The sequence below is a fragment of the Suncus etruscus genome, chromosome 9 (assembly GCF_024139225.1).
Source record: "Suncus etruscus isolate mSunEtr1 chromosome 9, mSunEtr1.pri.cur, whole genome shotgun sequence".
In the NCBI taxonomy this organism is placed as follows: domain Eukaryota; kingdom Metazoa; phylum Chordata; class Mammalia; order Eulipotyphla; family Soricidae; genus Suncus; species Suncus etruscus.
In genome coordinates this window covers 107,989,144-108,009,644 of record NC_064856.1, presented here as the reverse complement: position 1 = coordinate 108,009,644, position 20,501 = coordinate 107,989,144, and the positions used below count along the sequence as shown (strand labels likewise).

Here is a 20,501-nt window from a genome sequence, read left to right as displayed (position 1 = left end):
GCAAACAAGGGGTCCTTATGAAGTCATCCCAAGTAGCCATTGCTGGAGACAATCAATTCAGAGTTTTGTCTACAACAGTCTTCTCACTTTTTGTCTGGAGAATATCTAACACCCTAAAAAGCAAAGATCTTTTGTTTGTATGGGTGATGAGAGTTTTACAGTCACTGTATTAGAAATGAAAACTGACCATTTAAAAATATTCTAATAACTCGCTCACAAGAACAATAAGCACATTTACAAAGCCAGAGAGATAGGACAGTGGGTAGGAAAGGCCCTTGCCTTGCATGTGGCCTGCCCAGGTTCAATCCCTGAGCCCCACCAGGAGTGATCCATGAGCACAGAGCCAGGAATAAGCCCAGAGCACCGCTGGTTGTGACCTCCCCCCCAAAAAAAGAAAAGCTAACAGACAAGTTGCAACGTGCAATCACAAATGTTATCAAAGACCATCGTGTGTACTTTGACATAAAAATTCTTTTGTCTGGGCTAGAGATAGGCTAGCAGGAAGGATGCACACCTTGTACATGGCAGGCCCAGGTCTGATCACTGGCATTCCTTAGGGTTCCCCAGGCTACCAGGAATGATCCCTGAGCACTACTGGTGTGACCCAACACCCCAAACTAGATACACTTCACTCGTAGTCTTGTCCTTTGAGTGGCTCAAGCTGGGAAATACTCTTTTCTCCACTGAAACACGTGGATTTCAAGTACTAGCATTTTATACGTTATTAAAGAAAACAAAACACAGAAAAACCCACATTTCATTAATCCTGCCATTCAGCTCATCAAAAACAGTCTGAATTAAATACCAGTTTTCCAAATTTCTACTTTCCCTTGAAAACTTGATCTTTGTCACTGGTAAAATGTAAGCGACAGAATAACTTTGTTTAACTTCAAGAAAATATCTTGGGCTGGAGAGATAGCACAGCGGTAGGGAGTTTACCTTGCAAGTGGCTGATCCAAGACAAATAAATCGTGGTTTGAATCCCGGCATCCCAAATGGTCCCCCTGAGCCTGCCAGGAGCGATTTCTAAGTGCAGAACCAGGAGTAACCCCTGAGCACTGCCGGGTGTGACCAAAAAACCAAAAAAGAAAACAACAGAGAATATCTTGGGGGGCGGATGGCTAAGCAATCGCACAGTGGTGAGGGTGTTTACTTTGCAATGCAGTCAACCTAGGTTTGATCTTGGCATCTCATATGGTCCCCAAACACCGCCAGGAGTAACCCCTGAGCATCGCCGAGTGTGGTCCAAAATAAAAACAATAAAAAGAAATCATCTTGGGATCAGAGAGTTAAATAGCTCAAAGGGCTGCAGCAAAGCCTTGCATGCAGGAAGATCCCCAACACTATATAACACAACATTTTGGTATGGTCCAACCAAAAAAATAAAAGAAAAAGAAAAGGAAAGAAAAGAGAGGGCCGAAGCGATAGTACAGCAGTAGGGCATTTGCCTTGCACGTGCTGACCCAGGACAGACCATGGTTCGATCCCCAGCATCCATATGGTCCCCCGAGCCAGAAACGATTTCTGAGCACATAGCTAGGGGTAACTCCTGAGCATCACCGGGTGTGGTGGAAGGAAGGAAGGAAGGAAGGAAGGAAGGAAGGAAGGAAGGAAGGAAGGAAGGAAGGAAGGAAGGAAGGGAGGGAGGGAGGGAGGGAGGGAGGGAGGGAGGAGAGGGAGGGAGAGGGAGGGAGAAAAAAGGGAGGGAGAAAAAAGAGAGAAAAAGAGAGAGGGAAGGAGGGAGGGTAGAAAGAAAGAAAGAAAGAAAGAAAGAAAGAAAGAAAGAAAGAAAGAAAGAAAGAAAGAAAGAAAGAAAGAAAGAAAGAAAGAAAGAAAGAAAGAAAGAAAAGACACTACTCAAAACTCAAGACCCCACAAATGATTTTTCCATCAGTTGTTTTACAAGTGAAAATTACGATTAGTAGGCTAGAGAGATACTAACAGGAGATACATGCCTCACATGTAGTCAACCCTGATTCCATCCCTGGCATCACATACGCTCCTGACCCAAGCCAAGAGTGGCCATGGGCACCCCAGGGTTAGCACCCATGTTCACTCGCACTTCCAGGCGACAACCACCAGGGTCCCAGTACTTGTTCTGCAAGCGCAGACATCCAGGCCTGGGGCAGGTCAGGCAATCGGCTCCATCCCAGCTCTACACTTCTTCCCTTGCTCCTTAGGAAAGAACCTTTACCTTAGAGCCAGGTGAGTGAGATTTGATGAAATGTCAAACACTGATACTTTTAAATTTTAAAATGTAAAAGGTGCTTCATCCAGAGCATCTGCCAGTGAACTGGCTTCCCCTGCCCACACAGGAGCAACAGGAAAGACACCCACAAATGGGACCTGATGCCCCAGAGCCCCTTATAGGAATGGGGGCACAGCTCTTGGTTCATGCCCTGGAGCCAGGAGCTTTCTCTGCCACTGCCATTCCAGCAACAGGGAGGGATGATCAGCAGACTCAGCACTGGACCCTTTGCAGATGTATCCCTAAAGCTGGTCGGTCACTGAGCGCACCCTTAGGAAAATTTTCGAGGGGGTGGAAAGAGAGTACAGCAGGTAGTACAGCACAGTACCGATCTGGGTTCCTTCCCTGGCACCACATAGGGTTCCTCTACACCTCACTAGGAAAGACTCTTGAGCTCAGAGCCAGAAGTAATCCCTGAGCCCAGGTGAGAGCCTCACAAACAAACAAACAAACAAAAATACACACTAAATTTGGGGCTGGACAGATTCCAGTAGATAAGAGTGTTTGCCTAGCATGAAGCCAACCTGAGTTCAATTCCCATCACCCCAATATGGTCCCCAGAGTACAGTCAGAACTGATCCTTGAATGCAGAGTCAGAAGTAATCCCTAGCATCGCCAAAAGTGGCCCAAAAGCAAAATAAAAACAAAACAAATGAAAGGTAAAAAGAGAAACAGTCTTTAGGGGCCAGCGAAATAATAGGCAGGGTGCTTGCCTTGCATGTGGCTGCCCTGGGTTCCATCCCCAGCACCCCATATAGTCCCTGAAGCCTGCCAAGAGTGATTCCTGAATGCAGAGCCAGAAGCCCTGAGCACCACCAGCTGTGGCACTCCACCCCCCAAAAAGAGAGAAAGAAAACCATCTCTACTTTTTGTATTAGCATTAGTGATGATACATGGTAAAGCCATGTCTAGCTGATAGTGTTTTCTTTTTCCTACCCATTTGTAAAATGAAGGTAAAAAGCTTCATAAAAAGGACATTAACCAGAGATCTGAAGTAAGGAGCTTGCCTTGAACACGGCCAACTGGGGCACAATCACCGGCACCCATTACAGTCTTGAGTCCCACCAGGAGTGATCCCTGAGCGCCGCTGGATGTGGCATGAACCGGACCTCGACATGTGCAGCAGTGGTAGCAGCACTGCCCTTAACCAGACTGACTTTTCATGCACAGGCACTAGGGAAGGTCCAAGAGCTCCTGGGTTCTGCCCTTCAGGTGGACCTTTCCAGCCAGCGCGGCGGCAGCAGCAGCGCCAGGGGGAAATCCTCAAAGAGGCTTTAGTGTGATTTTTTTTTCATTTTTAGTTTGAAAAGCTGGAACAAATTTGGGCTTTCAGGGAGCCCACGGTGTGTACACTTCAATTATTCAATTCCCTTCCTTTCCCGCTGAACGGCTGGTCTTTGAAGTCACAGAGCAACATCACTGGCACTAGAATTTTCTGCACAAAGGCATCCTGGCACACGAGACACAGAAGGTACGTCGCCAAGTCTAGGAAGGCCTGGGGGAGCCGCCGCCTCACCATTTCACTGCTTCTCAATCTGCTTGCTATTCTGGGTTCCAGAGGCCCAGTCATCTCTGGAGCGGATTCCTCCCAGTACGAGCTGGTACGTCTATTTCGGTAACTAGAGGCTGCGGCTGTGGTTTAGAAAGCAAGATTGCTAATCTCCCTTTCCCAAGCCCACAAGCCACCCTGAAACACAGGAGAAAAGAGCGCTGGAGAAAGAGAGTACAGCGGGTGAGGCACTTGCCTTGCAGGCTGCAAGGTTTAATCCCTGGCATCCCACATGGTTTTCCCAAGCACTGCCAGGAGCAATTTCCTGAGTGCAGAGCCAGGAGTAACACTTGAGCATTGCGGATGTGACCCCCAAAACAAACAGAAATATGTATGTATGAGAAAAATCATATAGACTTTTCTCTCTTCCAGTTTATAAAATAAGTTGTAAAGGAAAAAACTGCAATTAGAACTTTTTATTTTGGGGGGGGTCACAAGCCACGCAGGGCACATGCCTAACCACGATCCTCTCTCCCAACCCAATGGACTGTCCTCTTATTATTATTCCTTGAAGGCGCAAGGGGAAAGCTGGGATTTCCCCAAAAATGACTTACGGGGGGGGGGGGGCACTAGTGAAACGTGAAGGAAGCAAAGAGCAGCCTGAGCGCGGAGGACAAACAGAGTTAATCATTGAAAAGTTCCGCAGTCATACCTGGGCGTGCTGCTTAAAAACTGGAGAGAACACGGCCCCAGCAATACTTGCTTCCTCAGCCAAGAAGGATGATGTCAACCCATGGCGAGTGCTCTCTGGAAAACTCCACTGTCTAGTGGTGAGGACGAGGAAAGCCCAGGAGAAAGGGACACCGCACTAGTGCTCGGAGGGGTCTGACTGGTTGGGCACCGCCAAAGAGGCCTCGGGGAGCCCCTTGCCCCAGAACCCATTTTGTGAGCCCCGGGTCCAGCACTGTACGTTCTACCCAAAATGAACCCGCCGAATTAGCTCAGCGCCAAGGCCAGGTCAGAGTCGCGGCATTCCGGACAGGTCAGAGGAAACAACCCAGAACCAGTTCAGTCCCTGTCACCAGGGAAACCGAGATGCCGTCCCCAGCGAGCTGTCAGGTCGCGAAGCCTGGAAGGACTGGGGAAAAAGGCGCCTGACACACACAAGAAAATGTCCTTTAAGGAGGCGGATCCTTAACTTTCCAGAAATGGGAGGAAGAAAGAGGCGAAAGACAGAGTGGGCAGTGCGGGCCTGGATGCCTTGCACAAGGAAACTCCCAGACTGACTAGAAAGTTCCTCTCTGAAGGTCTGGGAGCCATAGGACAGGGGCTAAGGCCCTTGTTTTGCATGCAGCTGACCTGGTTCAAGACCTGACACTGCAAGGAGTGGCCCCTGAGCACTGGCAGATATGGCCCCCAAATAAAATACATCTAGAGGGCCGGAGAGATAGCACAGTAATATGGCATTTGCCTTACATACGTCCAGGAAGGACGTTGGTTCGAATCCCGGCATCCCATATAGTCCCGAGCCTGCCAGGAGCGATATCTGAGTGCAGAGTAAGGAGTGCCATTGGGTATGACTCCAAAACCAAAAAAATATTTTCCACATCTAGACACACACACACACACACACACACACACACATACACACACACGCGCAAAACCTCTCCTGAGTCATGTCACAAAAGAGGTACAGAAACAGGTTAAGGCAGAAGAAACCAGGAATGACAATCAGCCAAGATGGAGAATGATAACAGGGGAACACAGTTCAGACACCAAAACCAAACAGCAGAAGTCCAGTCCTATCAGCAGAGAGCTGAAGGAAGAGGAAAGCGCAGTACAGAGCAAAACACACACACACCCCCAGCCACATGGGCACTTTCTCCCCGGCCCCAGACTCAACTTACTCAATATTCTGACATCCCACCCAGTTGTCTTTCTGGACGAGCCCCCCCCTCTGAAGATAAACAAGGAACCAACAGAGGCCAAAATCCCAGCCCAGGAGTCCAAGTACACAAATTCCCCCACAGCTCAACTCAGAGGTGGCACCCTGCCCAGCCTCTATACCAGTGACACCCACAGGAGCACACTCAGCGAGGAAGAGGAGCCCCAAAATCACCCGTCCAGTTGCTCAGCTTTCTTCCAAATGACATTTCAGAGAAGCTGGGAACTTGTATCTGATACCAAAGGTAAAGAGGCACTTGAATGGGCCACGATGGAGGGAACCCTTGTCCTGGGTGGAGCTCCACGCTCAGGACACTGGCTCTAGGGACTCCAGGCCTGGCTCTCAAGCTGGACCAGGCGGGCTAGGCATCATCCCTGCCTCCACCCCTTAAGAGTCCAACACGGAAATACGGGGGAGCCAAAGGATGGGGAGGGCATAGGGTTCTCATCAACCACCCCCCTCTTGGTAACCTGGAGCGAAATGAATTAGCACTCTTCCTAAAATGTGCTTCTACCCCTCTCGTCCCCAATCACTGCCCCTACAGCATTCTTTATTTCCTTTCAGAGAGCCCTGGGCTCTGAGCACTGGCCTTACATCAGGGAGGTCAAGGTTCAACCTGGCACCACATAGTCCCCTGGGAACCGCCTGGGAATAGCACCAACAATAAAAATAACAATAGCACAGCAGGTACGGTGCTTGCCTTGCATGTAGGTGACCTGGGTTCAATCCCCCGCAATCATATGGTCTTCTGAGCCTCCAGGAGTGATTCCTGAACCTGAACACAGAGCCAGGACTAATGCTTGAGCACCACCGGGTGTGCCCTCCAAAAAGAAGAAAAGACTTAAAATTTTTTCAAAAGAAACCCAGAATGCTAGAGAGGAGCCAGAGAAAGTAAAGTAAGACATGAGCCCATGTGGTCCCCCAAGGCCCAGCAGGAGTGGGCTGAGATTCAGCAACACCCCTTGTGGTCCCCTGAGCCCCCATCAGGAAAGATCTCCTCAGCACAGAACTAGCAGCAGCACCTCATGTATTTCGGCCAGAGTGGTCCCCGAGTCACAGAACCAGGGAAAAGCCCTGAGCACCACCACCCTACACCCACCTCCTCCCAAAAAGAAAACCAATCTTGCAACACTAGAGAAAGCTCAAAATAAAAGAAACCAGAGGGGCCAGAGCGGTGGCGCAAGCAGCAGAGTGTCTGCCTTGCACACTTAGGACAAAGCGTGGTTCAACCCCTGCTCCCGCGTCCCAAGCCAGGAGCGATTTCTGAGCACATAGCCAGAAGTAATCCCTGAATGTCACTGGGTGTGCCCCCCCCAAAAAAAAAATAGAAAGAAACCAGAATGCAGAGAAAGCTCAGAGTTCTCTACAAGACCCAATGGCTGCATGAGACCACGGTCAGGCAGCCTCATTCGGTCAGAACCTCAGTGAGCCACCCCTCAGCCCCGGGGTGGTGAGGTCTCAGAACACACTCACCAAGGGGCTCTGCCCAAAGAGGGAGCAGACGCTGGGAACACGGGACGCCCACCAGCCACCAGGCTAAGGTGCTTGTTACTCTGTGCTTTCTATGCTCAACTACCTACTGTGTTTCCAGTTGAACAACCACAAGCCTCAAGGACTTAAGAAAGTCAAGGTGACAGTAGGGGTGGGCCCAAGGTTCCAGTCAAAGGGGGTCCGGCTGCAGAATCCAGGCACAAGGACACCAAGGATTGTAATCCAAAAAGTACCAGAAGCTCCTTCCCCTGGGTCTGAGCTCAGAGCTCCCCAGCTTGGACAGCAAGTGTCCGTCCACAGGAGCCCCACTTCTGACAGCTGGAGCACTGGGGTGTGAGTGTATCGAGCTCCTTTGGACACCAAGACAAGGCCTTCAAGGCCAGATTCAGATAGTCCCACCACAACCCTGTAAAGGGGAGGAGAGGAAGGGACTAGGGCAATGGACCCTCAGGTGACTAAGGAAGGCGGAAGAGAGAGGAGACCACTCTGCAGACAGAGGCCAACAAAACTGGCCACTGTGGCACCCCAAGGTGCTGTAAAGCACCTTGGGCCCAGGCCGAATCTGCCCACAAGCACATCCTGGCTCCTAACCAGTCTCTGGCCTGGGGGGATTTCTGCCCTTGAAGGTGAGGGGGTACTGCTGGCCCAGAGAGTCTTGGAACAATTCGGTCTGCCCTGACAAAGACAGGAGCTGGTGCCCACAGACAAATACTATACCTGCTGAGTGCCAAAGCCCCAAACCTGCTTTCCCCCTTCCTCTCCCTCTTCTTCTCCTCTTTCTATCTTCCTCAACAGGCCTGGCCAGATCACTCGAATACACTGATCCCAAAGGTCTGGGGGCTCCTGGGGGAGGGGCTACATTAGATTTTGCAATAAGGGTCAGAGCCAGAGTGGGAATCAGAGCACACACCAGCCGACCCCGGCCCTTCCTCCTGAAGGCCGTGGGGCCTTGTGCCAAGCAGAGACTTGCAAAGGGCCCAAAGAAAGGAGCCAGGATCTTGGCAGGCGCTGCTGGGTAAGGTGGAAGGAAGGCACAGTCCAGTCACAGGCCCATTCAAGATTTGGGGGAGGGGGTGTTTACAGACTCAGGCCAGACTCACACGCCTGAATGCACAGAGCCCCAGAGGAGGGAGACCTTTGTATCGCCAACTTCCCAAAGAGCAGAGGAAACTAGGCCGAGCTGCTGGAACCAGCAGGACCAGTTCGACAGAGAAGGCTCTGGGCTGCCCCACCCCGCCCCGTGTTAAGAAGAAAAAAGGCAGAGGCTGCTAGGCGCACACCCCACACCTTGGGACTTGCCCGGCCACCCATTCACCCTCCACCCAAACCCCCATCAGTCACCTAGTGCTCAAGAGGAAACCAGAGTTTCTGCCCTCTTTGAGTCATGTCTGATGAGGACTGGAAGGAAGGGACCACGCAGGGGCACTCGTGTGCCAGTCCAAGGACAAGCAGCTGTGCAAGGAGTCCCCAGGAGAGGACACGCGGGCCCAAACCAGAGGCAGGATCCGGCCCATTCAAACACCCAGGGGAGGTGCAGGGCTCTGAGTGAAGAAGCAGTCGTTCCTCCTCCGCTGAGCAGTAACTGGAAACCAAGGGGCCCAATTCTCCAGAGGGGTTGAGATGCTGAGACCAGCAGGGCGGTCTGTGAGGGGGAGGGAGCACTCTGCAAAGAGGGCACCTGGGGGCAGACAAGCCTCTCCACCACTGCTGAAGGCCCCTCTGTTCCTTGGCTGAGAAGGGGGTAGTGCAGGGAAGTCTGCAGGGTCTAACTCATGCTGCTGGCTGCGAGCAAGCCCAGAGAAGCCACACTTGCAGCGCACAAGTGCTCGGAGCCTGAAGACTCCCACCAGAAAGGAAAGGAGATGACTGAGCCCCCAGGGCCAGCCTGTCATCCGGACAGGTCAGCACTCTACCCACCCCTTCCCGCATCTCCCTCCACAGCTGCCCACACAGCCCAGGTCGAGAGAGAGAAGCATAGAGCACTCTGCCCGGCCTTCCTCCGCCATCAGAGGCCAGAGCAGCCAGCCCGCAGCTTCAACCAGCCAAGGGTGGGTGCTGGGGCCGGGGCCAGGGCCGGAGCCTGCAGGAAAGCCTCATCCGCAGTCTCCGGGAGGGAAGGAAGGAGACCACCCTCCTCGCCCTTTCCATCTGCTGAGGTGACTTCATGCCGATCCATTAATGGGCTTCAAAGTGCTGTGGGGTAGGGGTGGGGAGTCCATTTAGCTGAGCTGATGTTAGGGGGAGGTGGGGGAGGTGAAAGGTGGCGCCCAGCCCCCACCCCCCTTGGCCCATAATGGGCCACAATGTCTGCGGCTGGGCTGCACTCTCAGCATAAAATATTCATTCAGGTTGACATAATACATACGTATGTAGAAGCTCCCGGGAGAAGAGAAATGCCAGCCGGGGGGCTAAGTGCTCAGTGGGAGCGAGGGCAGGAAGGCCTGGGCGCCGGCATGTGCCGGCTGTGTCCACAGAGCTGGTGTCCACCAGCCCACCAGTTAGGCTCCTCTGCGCCGGGGCTAGGGGCTAGCCCAAGAAAGCAGTGTCTCCCCGCAGGCCTCACCACAAGCCCCCTCAGGCTGACACTTCTCAGCCCTCCCTGGTTCCCGGGAAACAAGGGTGCAGGGACAGTGACGGGGTGGCCTCCGCTGGCCTCACAGGGTGAAGCCCTCTGGTTCAACTCCTGGCAACACAGGTGCCCACAAAAGACAACCTCTGGGGACAGGGTCAGTACAGCAGGTAGGTGGGGCGCTTGCCTTGCACACCGCCTACACAAATTCAATCCCGTGTCTCCATATGATTTTCCTGGAGGCCTCCCAGGAGTACCGGAGTACAGAGCCAGGAGTAAACCCTGAGCATCACAAGGTGCGTCCCTCCCAAATCCCCCGCAAAAAAAAGATTTCTGTTGGAAAAAAAGTTTTGGGCCCAACCAGTAATCCCTGTGCAAACCTGAGTGCCACCCAAAGCAGTCTGCCTCGATGACCGCCTGTGTCCACTCCCAAAGTCCATAGATTAGAAATCCTGACAATTTAGCCGACTGTTACCTTTACAGCGTTCAAAGGCCAGGCAAGGGGGCAGCCACAGGACACACACCAGGGACATCAAGGCTCAGTCCCGACACCACCAGGGTGAGAACAGGTGAGGCGCACACAGTCCCTGACCAGGAGACAGTCAGGGTCAAAGAGCAGAGGTCGGGGTCAGCACTCTGCTGGACAGCACTAGCTCAGAGACCTGGGGTTGTATTTGTTAGACTGGGGGACCACACCTGGTGGGAATCAACCGGGCATGCATACCCGTGGGGCATCCCCATCCAGCCCCTGGAATTTGTAGGCCTTGATTCGCTCACTTGGCCCCTCTTTCCACAACTTTCTGGGGAGAAACAGGGAGGGCAAGTTTCCCCGTTATCTCCCAGAAGCGCTCTCTCACGGTTCGTGAGGCCCAAAGCGGGGCACCTCTAAAACCCTGGCACCCCTCCAAAAGGTGTTAAGGGCCACTCTAGCTACTGCCAGGTAGGTAGTGAAATTAGAACCTCGGCCCTGCCAAGCCTCTTCCAGGATAGCACAGCCACTTGAAGAAATGGTGAAGAGAAGGCTCAACTCCGGGGGTGGGGGGAGAACCCAATTACTAGCCCCAAGTCACAACCTTCATTCTGCGAAAGGAAGAGCAGCCCCTTGCAATGATGAAAAAGTACATCCAAGAGTTGTCACCAAAAGAAATTATCTTAAAGGTAGAAAATGACTTTCTTTGATCTCCCACTAGAACTGTTCAATATAGATCGACAGCCAATAGGTAATCTTCCTGCAACACAAGACGGATTTTGATGCTTCAGCATGGGTGTGCGTGCATTGTGTGCGTGTGTGTGTGTTGTGTATATTTAATTCAGATGGGATCAAAGAGCTCCTGGAAACAGCTTCGCATCAGCTACAGGTTATAAAGAAAGGCAAGAGCCAGAGCAGGAAGCGACTGGAGCTTGAAGACGCCCAATGGCATGTGTTTACCTATTTACTGGTAAAGCCAGTTTCCATCCTTTCAGAAAGAACAGGCCGAGAGGGCCTTTAAGGTGAAAAATCAGCCCCGGGAAACCCTCACGTTTTTAGTCACAAGAAGGAGGTGCTCCGAGATTCCCTGTGTCACCTGAGGCACTTCTGAGTGGGGCCCTGCCCAGCATCCTGACCCTCGGACCCAGGATCAGCTCCTTGTCCTTTCCCTTTTCGAGCAACACCAGCTCTGGCTTGTAGCAGGAGCTTCCAGGACTTCCCAATGCCGGGTCTCCATTGGGCCAAGACTATCAAGTCGACAATGAGGATCAGCAGAAACTGGGAACCTCTGTCCAGAGGTGGAAAGAAGGTGACAGTCATAGCTGGCCTGGGAGGGCAATGTCATCATGCTTTTGGATAGTCTGACAAGGTGGCTGACAGGCCCTACCACCCAACGGCTTGCAGGGGTCCGTGTCTGCAGAGCTCATGTGTGTGAGCAAAGCTCATGTGTGGGCAGAGCTCGTGCATGCCAAGAGCTCATGTGCAGAGTTGGGGGAGCACGGAGCTTATGTGTGTGCTGAGTTCTTGTGTGGACACACAGAGCTCCTTGCCTGTGCACCAAGCCCTGGTATGCAGCAACCCCTCCACCAGCTCCAGGCACAGATCCCTCTCGAACACACTCACACTCAGCCCACAGCCTGGAGAAACCACACTGAAGCCATCACTTACTCCACTCTGCTGAACACAACGTCCCCCTAGGCCTGCTGAGAAAGTGGGCACTCGAAGGCCACTCCCCAAATGCCGACGGGTACCAGTCACTTGGCCTCCACCTCCCCGCTCCCCAACAGCCAGGGAGCTGCTCTGTGGTTGCGCAGGCTTACCTGTAAGGCAGTGAGTGCTAGGAAAGGAATGGCCCAGAGAAAGTGCTTCCCGGAAGGTGAAACAACGGGCCTGGGGAGACAGACTGAGAGCCTGCAGACAGGACCCGGCAAGGAAACGGCGATCAACCCTCCCTCCCAGTCACTTGTTCACCCCAAATCCATCAGTAACTCTCCCAGCCTAGCCAGTGACAGAGAGCCAGGGATGAGCCAAAAGGATAAGTGTGTGTATGGGGGTGGGGAGGAGTGTATGTGTAAAAAGAACCAGCGGGAACATTTTTCAGAGAAAGAGACAAACAGGGAATGAGGTCTACAGGGCCACAGAGGAGGAAGGGAACAAGCTGGGCTGTAGCGGTGAAAGGAGGGGAGAGAGCTGCAGAAAGGACCCAGGGAGCTGGGCTCCTTCTGCCAAGTCAAGCTGTTGGCATCTAGAAGTTGCCCACCAAGCTGGGTGCTACAGGAGTGGGGGGGGGGGGAAGGACTCTGCACAGCATGGTCAGCATGGGACACCGGAGCTGGGGCCAGCGGGGAGGGGCGGAAAGCGGACGCTGTGTTGTGCAGCCCGGAGGTGAGTTGACACAGAAAAGACCCAGGCTTAAGTGACAAATGATAGCAGTGATTGCCGAGGCAGAGGGGCGCGGGGCGGCTCCAGAAAGCAGGCGGCCGGCCACATGCCTGCCTGGCCCGGGATTGAAGATTAGCCCAGGGGAAGGGAGATGAGAAGAGAAGCGGGGATGTGAAGGCGGCAGGAGACAGAAGCCGACTCAAGGGAGGAAAGGCAGGGCTGAGCCGGAGGATCCGGGGGCCGGGTGAGGAGCAAAAGTGACAGATCTGGGAGCAGGCCTGGCAGGAAGGCGCCAGGGCAACAAGGCCCGGGATGTGGAAGGCAGGGCAGGAGGAAAGGACGGAGCAACAGGTTGGGGGCCCAGAGTGGCTTTCTGGGGGTTGGGGGAAGGGGAAAGCTGCATGTCAAAACCCTCACTCCCAGTGGGGAATAAAAACTCACCCCCCAGAAAAAGAAAAGCAGAGAGAAGCAGGCAAGAAGCAATGAGGGTGGGGAGTGAGTGAGTGGGTGGAGAGGCTGAAGAGAGCACCCCCATTTACAACCTGTGGGGGAAAGAAAACCCTGCGTATGACAGCTGGAAAGGGGAGAAACACGGAAGCAACAAATGCCCTGGCAGGCACCGGGCACCACCACCACCAACCACCACCAAGCAGCTGGGGGGTGGGGAGGAGAGAGGAGAGAGGAGAGAGAGAGAGAGAGAGAGAGAGAGAGAGAGAGAGAGAGAGAGAGAGAGAGAGAGAGAGAGAGAGAGAAAGAGAGGTGCAAGCGATCAGCGATGGGGGGGACGAAGCAGAGTGGAGTGGGCGAGGAGGTGGGCGAGCTAGCTGGTGGGCTGAGGGGGAGAGAAAAAGAGAAAGCACTTGGTGGGGAGCAAAAAAAAAAAGAAATCAAGAAAACACCAACAAACCGACCAAGGGAGTCAGGACAGAGCCTGGGTAGTGGTGGTGATGGGTGCTCTTGTTGTGCGGGTGCTCAGCTTTTGGGGGGGGGTCCTGCGGGCGAGAAGGAGAGCCCCCCAGCAGGAGGGGGGGAACAGATCGTGGGAAGCCCCCCGGGCAAGAAGAGGAGGAGGAGGAGGAGGAGGAGGAGCTGGAGCAGGACGGCTGCAGGGAGCGTGGGAGGAGGAAGACCTTTTGCTTTTTCTTTTTCTTGGGGGGCCCCCGAGAGATGAAAAAACGGGAAGCGGGGCCGGGGGGGGGTGGGAGGAGGAGGAGGAGGAGGAGGAGGAAGAGAAGCTGCCGCGGCCCTGGCCGCTTTCGGGGCCCCTCACCTGCTCCGTGTCCCTCTCGTTGAGCGTGGGCAGGGGGGTCCGGGCGCTGGACATGGCGCCGCCGGCTCGGGGCAGGGGCAGGGGCAGGGCAGCAGCCGGGAGCGGAGGGCCGGGCGGGGCTGGGCGCTGCAGGCCCGGCCGGCCGGGGGTGCGGGGAGGCCGGGCACGCCGCTACGCCAGCCCGGGGATGCGCCGCTCGGGCTAGGCCGCGCCGGCTCCGGACCGCACCCCCCCCGACCCCCGGCTCGGCTGCTGCGCTGGGCCGCCTCCTCTCGGCCCCGGCCGCTCCGCCTCCCGCTCTGCCGCCGCCCGGCCCGGCCCGCCTCGCCTCGCTCCTCCCCTGCCCTCAGCGGCTCAGCTCCGCGCCCGCCGCACTGGCTGCCGCCGCTGCTGCCGCCGCCGCCGCCGCCGCCGCCGCCGGCCCTGGAGCTCCCAACATGGCCGCCGCCGCCGCCGGCCTTCGGCTCTTTCCGCCGGCCGCTTCCGGAAACAGCCGAAGCCGCTCGGGAACGCGCGAGGGACGGGGGCACGCGCGCCTCCGAGCGCCGAGTGGGTTCCGGAAACACCCGAAGGAGGGAAACCTTCCCCCCCTCCAGGAGGCGAGCGCTCGGACTTTGACGGAAACGCACGAAGAGCGCCCGAAGGCCCGACGCCCCGCCCACAGGCTCGGGCACGCCCACTTCCGATGCGGTTCGGCCCTTTGCCGGAAACAGCCGAAGCCGCGCGGGAACGCGCGGAGGGAGGGGGGGGAGGAGGACGCGCCGAGTGGGTTCCGGAAATACACGAAGAAGGGAAACACTTCCCCAGGAGGCGAGCGCAGCCCGAAGCGAAGCGGCTCCGCGGACTTTTTCCGGAAACGCACGAAGAGCGCCCCGAAGGCCCGACGCCCCGCCCATAGGCAAGCTCGGGCACGCCCACTTCCGATGCGGTTCGGCGCTTGCCGGAAAGAGACGAAGCCGCTCCGCGTGTGCCGCGAGCGGGCCACGCCCCCAAGTCTTGATAAGCCACGCCCCTTCGCCGGCGCTCTCTTCGGCCGTTTCCGGCAACACCCGAGGCGCTGGGAGAGAGACTACCACTTCGAAGACGACCACGACGCCGACTGCAATCGCAGAACATCCGTGCGTGTCATTAGTTGATGGACTTGGAAATAGGAAAACTTGGGGGCGGAGAGATAGCACAGCGGTAGGGCGTTTGCCTTGCACACAACCGAACCAGGACGGACGGTAGTTCGAATCCTGACATCCCATATGGGCCTCCCGTGTCTGCCAGGAGGGATTTCTGAGCAGAGCCAGGAGTAACCCCTGAGCATTGACAGATGTGACCCAAAACCACCAAAGAAGGAAAACAGAAAGAAGAGAAAAGAAGGAAGGAAATAGGAAAACTGTGAGCTGCCCCTGCAACGAGCATCTTTTGGTTTTGTGTTTTGTTTTTGTTTTCTTTTTTTATTTTGGGGTCACACCCTGCAGTGCTCAGGTGTTACTCCTGGCTCTGTGCTCAGAAATGCTCTTAGGGGCCGAAACGGTGACGCAAGCGGTAAGGCGTTTGCCTTGCACACAGCTGACCTAGGGTAGATCTAGTTTCAACCACCCAGCATTCCATATGGTTTACCCAAGCCAGGAGTGATTTCTGAGCGCATAGCCAAGAGTAACCCCTGAGCAGTATCAAGTGTGGCCCCAAAACAAGCAAACAAACAACAACAAAAAAAAAAAAAAAAGAAAAGAAAAAGAAAAAAGAAATCGCTTCTAGCAGGCTCTGGGACCCATATGGGATGCCGGGAATCAAACCCGGGTCCATTCAGGGTGGAGTTGGCTGCGTGCAAAGCAAACGCCCTACTGCTGTGCTATCACTCAGGCCCTCCTGGGTTTTGGTTTTTGGTTTTTGGGTCACACCCAGCAGTGCTCAGGGGTTCCTCCTGGCTCTACGCTCAGAAATCGCTCCTGGCAGGCTCAGGGGACCATATGGAATGCCGTGATTCAAACCACCAACCTTCTGTATGCAAGGCATACACTTTACCTCCATGCCCTCTCTCTGGTCCCTGCCCTGTAGTTTTTTTTGTTTTGTTTGTTTGTTTGGTTTGGTTTTTGGGCCACACCCGATGGTGCTCAGGGGTTACTCCTGGCTGTCTGCTCAGAAATAGCTCCTGGCAGACATGGGGGACCATATGGGAACCGGGATTCGAACCAACCACCTTTGGTCCTGGATCGGCTCTCTGGGCCCATGGCCTGTAGTTTTAAAGTTCCTTCACCCACCATTGGCCTGTCAGCTCTTGCGATCTTTTCTTTTTATCTTTCCTTTTTTTATTGTTTTTTTGTTTTTTGGGTCACACTCGGCAGTGCTCAGGGGTTACTCCTGGCTCTATGCTCAGAAATCACTCCTGGCAGGCGCGGGGGACCATATAGAATGCAGGGATTCAAACCAATGACCTTCTGCATGAAAGGCAAATGCCCTAACTCCATGCTATCTCTCCGGCCCCTCTTGCGACACCTGTTAGAGGCCACTTTAGTCTATTACCTGCTGTCGTTTATCTCCATGTCTACTTTGGGAGCGTTCTCCAAGATACCTGGCAGGGTGCAAGTCTGCATTCTTGGCTCCCATCTGGGGTGGGGGAAGGCTGCAGATGTGTTCCCCCCCAGCCATGATCTAGGAGCCAGATCTGTAGACAGAAAATGCTGTGTTGGGGCCGGAGCCAATGGCATAGCATCTGAGGGTGTTTGCCTTGCAGCGGCCCAGCCAAGCCTACCAGGATGGTTCCTGAGCACTGCTGGGTGTAGCCCCCCTAAAAATAATTGTTGTGTAATCTTGGGAAAAATCACATGACATCTCTGAGCTTAGATTCCTTGCTTATGTATAAATTATCCATATCTTTGGTCCAGCAGAGATATTTTAAAAAAAAGTCTTTGAATTCCATTTATCATTTTATGATTGGGGAAGGCTGGGCCACATTTGCTGCGCTCAGGGTTACTCCTGGCTCTGTGCTCAGAAATCATTTCTGGCACCGGAGAGATAGCAGGGAGGGTAAGACGTTTGCCTTGCATGCAAAAGGATGGTGGTTCAAATCCTGGCATCCCATATGGTCCCCTGAGCCTGCCAGGAGTGATTTCTGAGAGTAGAACCAGGAGGAACCCCTAGTGCTGCTGGGTGTGACCCAAAAACCAAAAAAAAAAAAAAAAAAAAAATTTGGGCAGGCATGGTGGCACTAGAGCTAAGGTGTCTGCCTTGCCAGCGCTAGCCTAGGATGGACCGAGGTTTGATCCCCCGGCGTCCCATATGGTACCCCAAGCCAGGAGCAACTTCTGAGCGCATAGCGTTGCCAGGTGTGGCCTAAAAAAAAAATAAATAAATAAAATCATTTCTGGCCAGAGATTGAACCCGGGTCAGCCGCGTGCAGACACACCCTGCCCTTCCTTCCATGCCATCACTCAGACCCCCATCTTTTTTTTTTTTTTTTGGTCACACCCAGCTATGCTGAGGCATTCCCAGTAATTGCTTGGGGGTTGCTCCATGCCGAGCTCAGCAGACCTACAGTCTGCAAGGCATGTACACCAGCCCTCTGAGCTACCTCCCCAATCCCATTACTGTTTTATTATTTTGTCTTGGTTTGGTTTTGGGGGGGTCACACCCAGAGGTGCCCAAGGCTTACTCCTGGCTCTATGCTCAAGGATTAATCCTGGCAGAATACGGGGGACCATAATGGGATGCTGGAGTTCAAACCTGGGTTAGTATGTACAAGGCGAATGCCCTACCAGCTGTACTATTGTTCTAGCCCCCTCTTACTATTTTTTGGGGGGGTTTACACCCGGCAGTGCTCAGGGGTTATTCCTGGCTCTACGCTCAGAAGTCACTTCTGGCAAGGCTCGGGGACCATATGGGATGCCGAGATTCAAACCACCATGCAAGGCAAGCACCCTACATCCATGCTATCTCTCTGTCCCCCCCTTTTTATCCCTTACTATTTCAAATACACCTACAGAGCAAGGCAGGAGAGACCATTTTATCTTTCTTCATGTTTCAGGTATAAAAAGAAACTCATAGAAATGAAGGACCAGAGCAATAACCCAGCAGGAAGGGCATTTGCCTTGCATATGTCCAATCCGGTTCAGTCTCCGGCATCCCATATAGAGTCCCACAAGCCTGCCAGGAGTGATTTCTAAGTGCAGAGCCAGGAGTAAACCCTGAGTCCCAGAGTGCTGTTGGGTGTAGCCAAAAAAGCATGGGCACTTTCCTTTGCCATCAACAAAGTGTTCAATACTTTAAGGTCCCAGCCATCTCTAAAGAACCACTAGCCCCAACAGGAAGTTGTGTGGTTACCTGAGAAGACACTTCACTTCCTCCTAGACGGCCCTACAGGGAGAGAGAACAGTCTGGTCTCGTTCTGTTCTGTTCCTCAGGCTCCCAGCTGCCCCCGCCCTTCCTCCCCTGGACATGTTGGAACTTGGCCCCCACTCCCTTGGGTCTCAAGAGCCACTGAAGGTAAGCAGAACCCAGAGTTCTGAAACACTAGCCGAAAACCAGACTCAAGCAAGAAAGTTCCCAAGGGTACAGGAGCAGAGAAACTTTGGGGATTCTGGGGGAAAAGTACTGGCAGGGCCTGTCTCTCACCTTTGACCTACAACTCCCAGCACCAACTTCTTGAGTTGAGCTTTGAGCCAATCAACCAGCGATGGTAGCAACTAGATCTGTTGTTTTTGTTGTTGTTGTTTGTTTTGTTTTTGTTTTTTTTGGCCACACCCGGTAACACTCAGGGGTTACTCCTCGCAATGTGCTCAGAAATCGCAATGTGGGGGCCGGAGAGATAGCATGGAGGTAAGGCGTTTGCCTCTCATGCAGGAGGTCATCGGTTCGAATCCCGGCGTCCCATATATGGTCCTCCCGTGCCTGCCAGGAGCAATTTCTGAGCCTGGAGCCAGGAATAACCCCTGAGCACTGCCGGGTGTGACCCAAAAACCACAAAAAAAAAAAAAAAAAAAAAAAAAAAAAAAAAAAGAAATCGCAATGTGCTCAGAAATCGCAATGTGCTCAGAAATCGCTCCTGGTTTGGAGGACCATATGGGATGCCAGGAGTTAGAACCGTGGTCCATCCTAGGCTAGTGCAGGCAAGGCAGATAGATGCCTTACCCCTGTGCCACTGCTCCAGCCCAGATCTGAAAGTCTCCAGATCTGAAAATCCTCCCCAGACAGCATCTGTCAATGTGAGCAAATGCACCGGATTCCAGAACGTCAACCCCTACTCTAACCAGGCTCCCTAGTCATTGTGGACCAAGTGGGGGACAGAACAGAGGAGATGAGAAAAAAGAAATAGATTTTATGGCTTTGCCCCCAATTTCATCCAGGAAAATCCATGCGAATGATGCGCCCTCTGGTGGCCTCGAGGTCATACAGCCGCGCACACACACTATAGCGAGCGAGTCCCTCCAGAGGAAGGTTAGTTTTAGGGAGTCCCCAGCTGCCTCCTCTAAGCTACTCAAGTTCTCACCCCTTAGTCCCTACCTCCTCCCTACTTGTTCTTTTTTTCTCCTTCATTCTCTGCTCTTGGTACAAGGCTGCCTAATCGGTCAATCTCCAGTTCAACTCCCTCAACTCCCTTCAACCTGCCTGGACTCTTCTCTGCGCCGCTAAGGGCTTTGCTCACTCCCTGGTAGGACTGGCTGGACTCATGGTCTGACTCAGCCCTGCTCTTTTTTTTTTTTTGGGGGGGGGGCACACTCAGCAGCGCTCAGGGGTTACTCCTGGCTCTGCAACCAGAAATCGCTCCTGGCAGGCTTCTGGGGACCATATTGGGTGCCGGGATTCAAACCACCGTTCATCCTGAAACGGATGCTTGCAAGGCATATGCCCTATGCTGTGCTATCTCTCCAACCCCTCGGTTCTGCTCTTAAACAGGCCTTGAACTTGAGGCCAGAGCCATAGAATAATCTCCATAATTCTGAGCACAGAGCCAAGTGTAAGTAAATCCTAGGTTCAAAAATCAAAAACAAAAAAAACTCCAAAAGTTAAGGCAGCTGTAATTATGTTTCCTAAGCTCCAGTACTTTTTTTCTGGAGGGGGCCATGTCCAGTTGTGCTTAGGGTATGCTCCAGTCTCTGTTCTCACTCCTACTGGACTTGGGGGACAATAAGGATATTAGGGATTGAACCTGGGTTGGCTGCTTACAAGGCAAGCATCCTATCACTGTAGGCCCCTACTTTTTTTTTTTTTTTTTGGGTTTTGGGTTTTGGGTCATACCTGGCGGCACTTGGGTTACTTCTGGTTTGGGGACCATATGGGATGCCAGGAGTCAAACCAGTGTCTGCCCAGGGTTGGCCATGTGCAAGGCAAACGTTCTACCTCTGTACTATCATTTTGGCCCCCTATATATTTTTTTTTCCCCTCCATATTTTTTAAGTTAAAATATAAAGGGCCTTGAACCTTTCTTTCCTCTAAGTTTTACTTTGTTGTTGTTGGTTTGGGGCCACACCCAGCAGTGCTTAGGTCTTACCACTGACACTGTAGTCAGGGATCTTCCTAGCAGGACACAAGGGACCATATATGGTGAAAATGAAACCCAGGTTGGCTACATCTAAGGCAAGCACACTGCCCACTGTCCTATCTCTCCAGCCCTTCCTTAGTCTCAGGACCATACCTAACCATGCTTGGGGTAG

At 53.4% G+C, this 20,501-nt stretch overlaps 1 protein-coding gene across 5 annotated transcripts in view; it reads right to left on the bottom strand.

Moving 5' to 3' along the window:
• MARK2 (microtubule affinity regulating kinase 2) overlaps positions 1-13,945 on the bottom strand; it is a 58,123-nt gene extending 44,178 nt beyond the window's left edge. For all 5 annotated transcript variants that reach the window (XM_049779613.1, XM_049779608.1, XM_049779609.1 and 2 more), the window contains exon 1: positions 13,864-13,945. In XM_049779613.1, the coding sequence (XP_049635570.1) occupies positions 13,864-13,917 (54 nt within the window). In that variant the 5' untranslated portion in view covers positions 13,918-13,945. The remainder of the gene's footprint in view (positions 1-13,863) is intronic.
• Between the last annotated feature and the right edge of the window lie 6,556 nt (positions 13,946-20,501).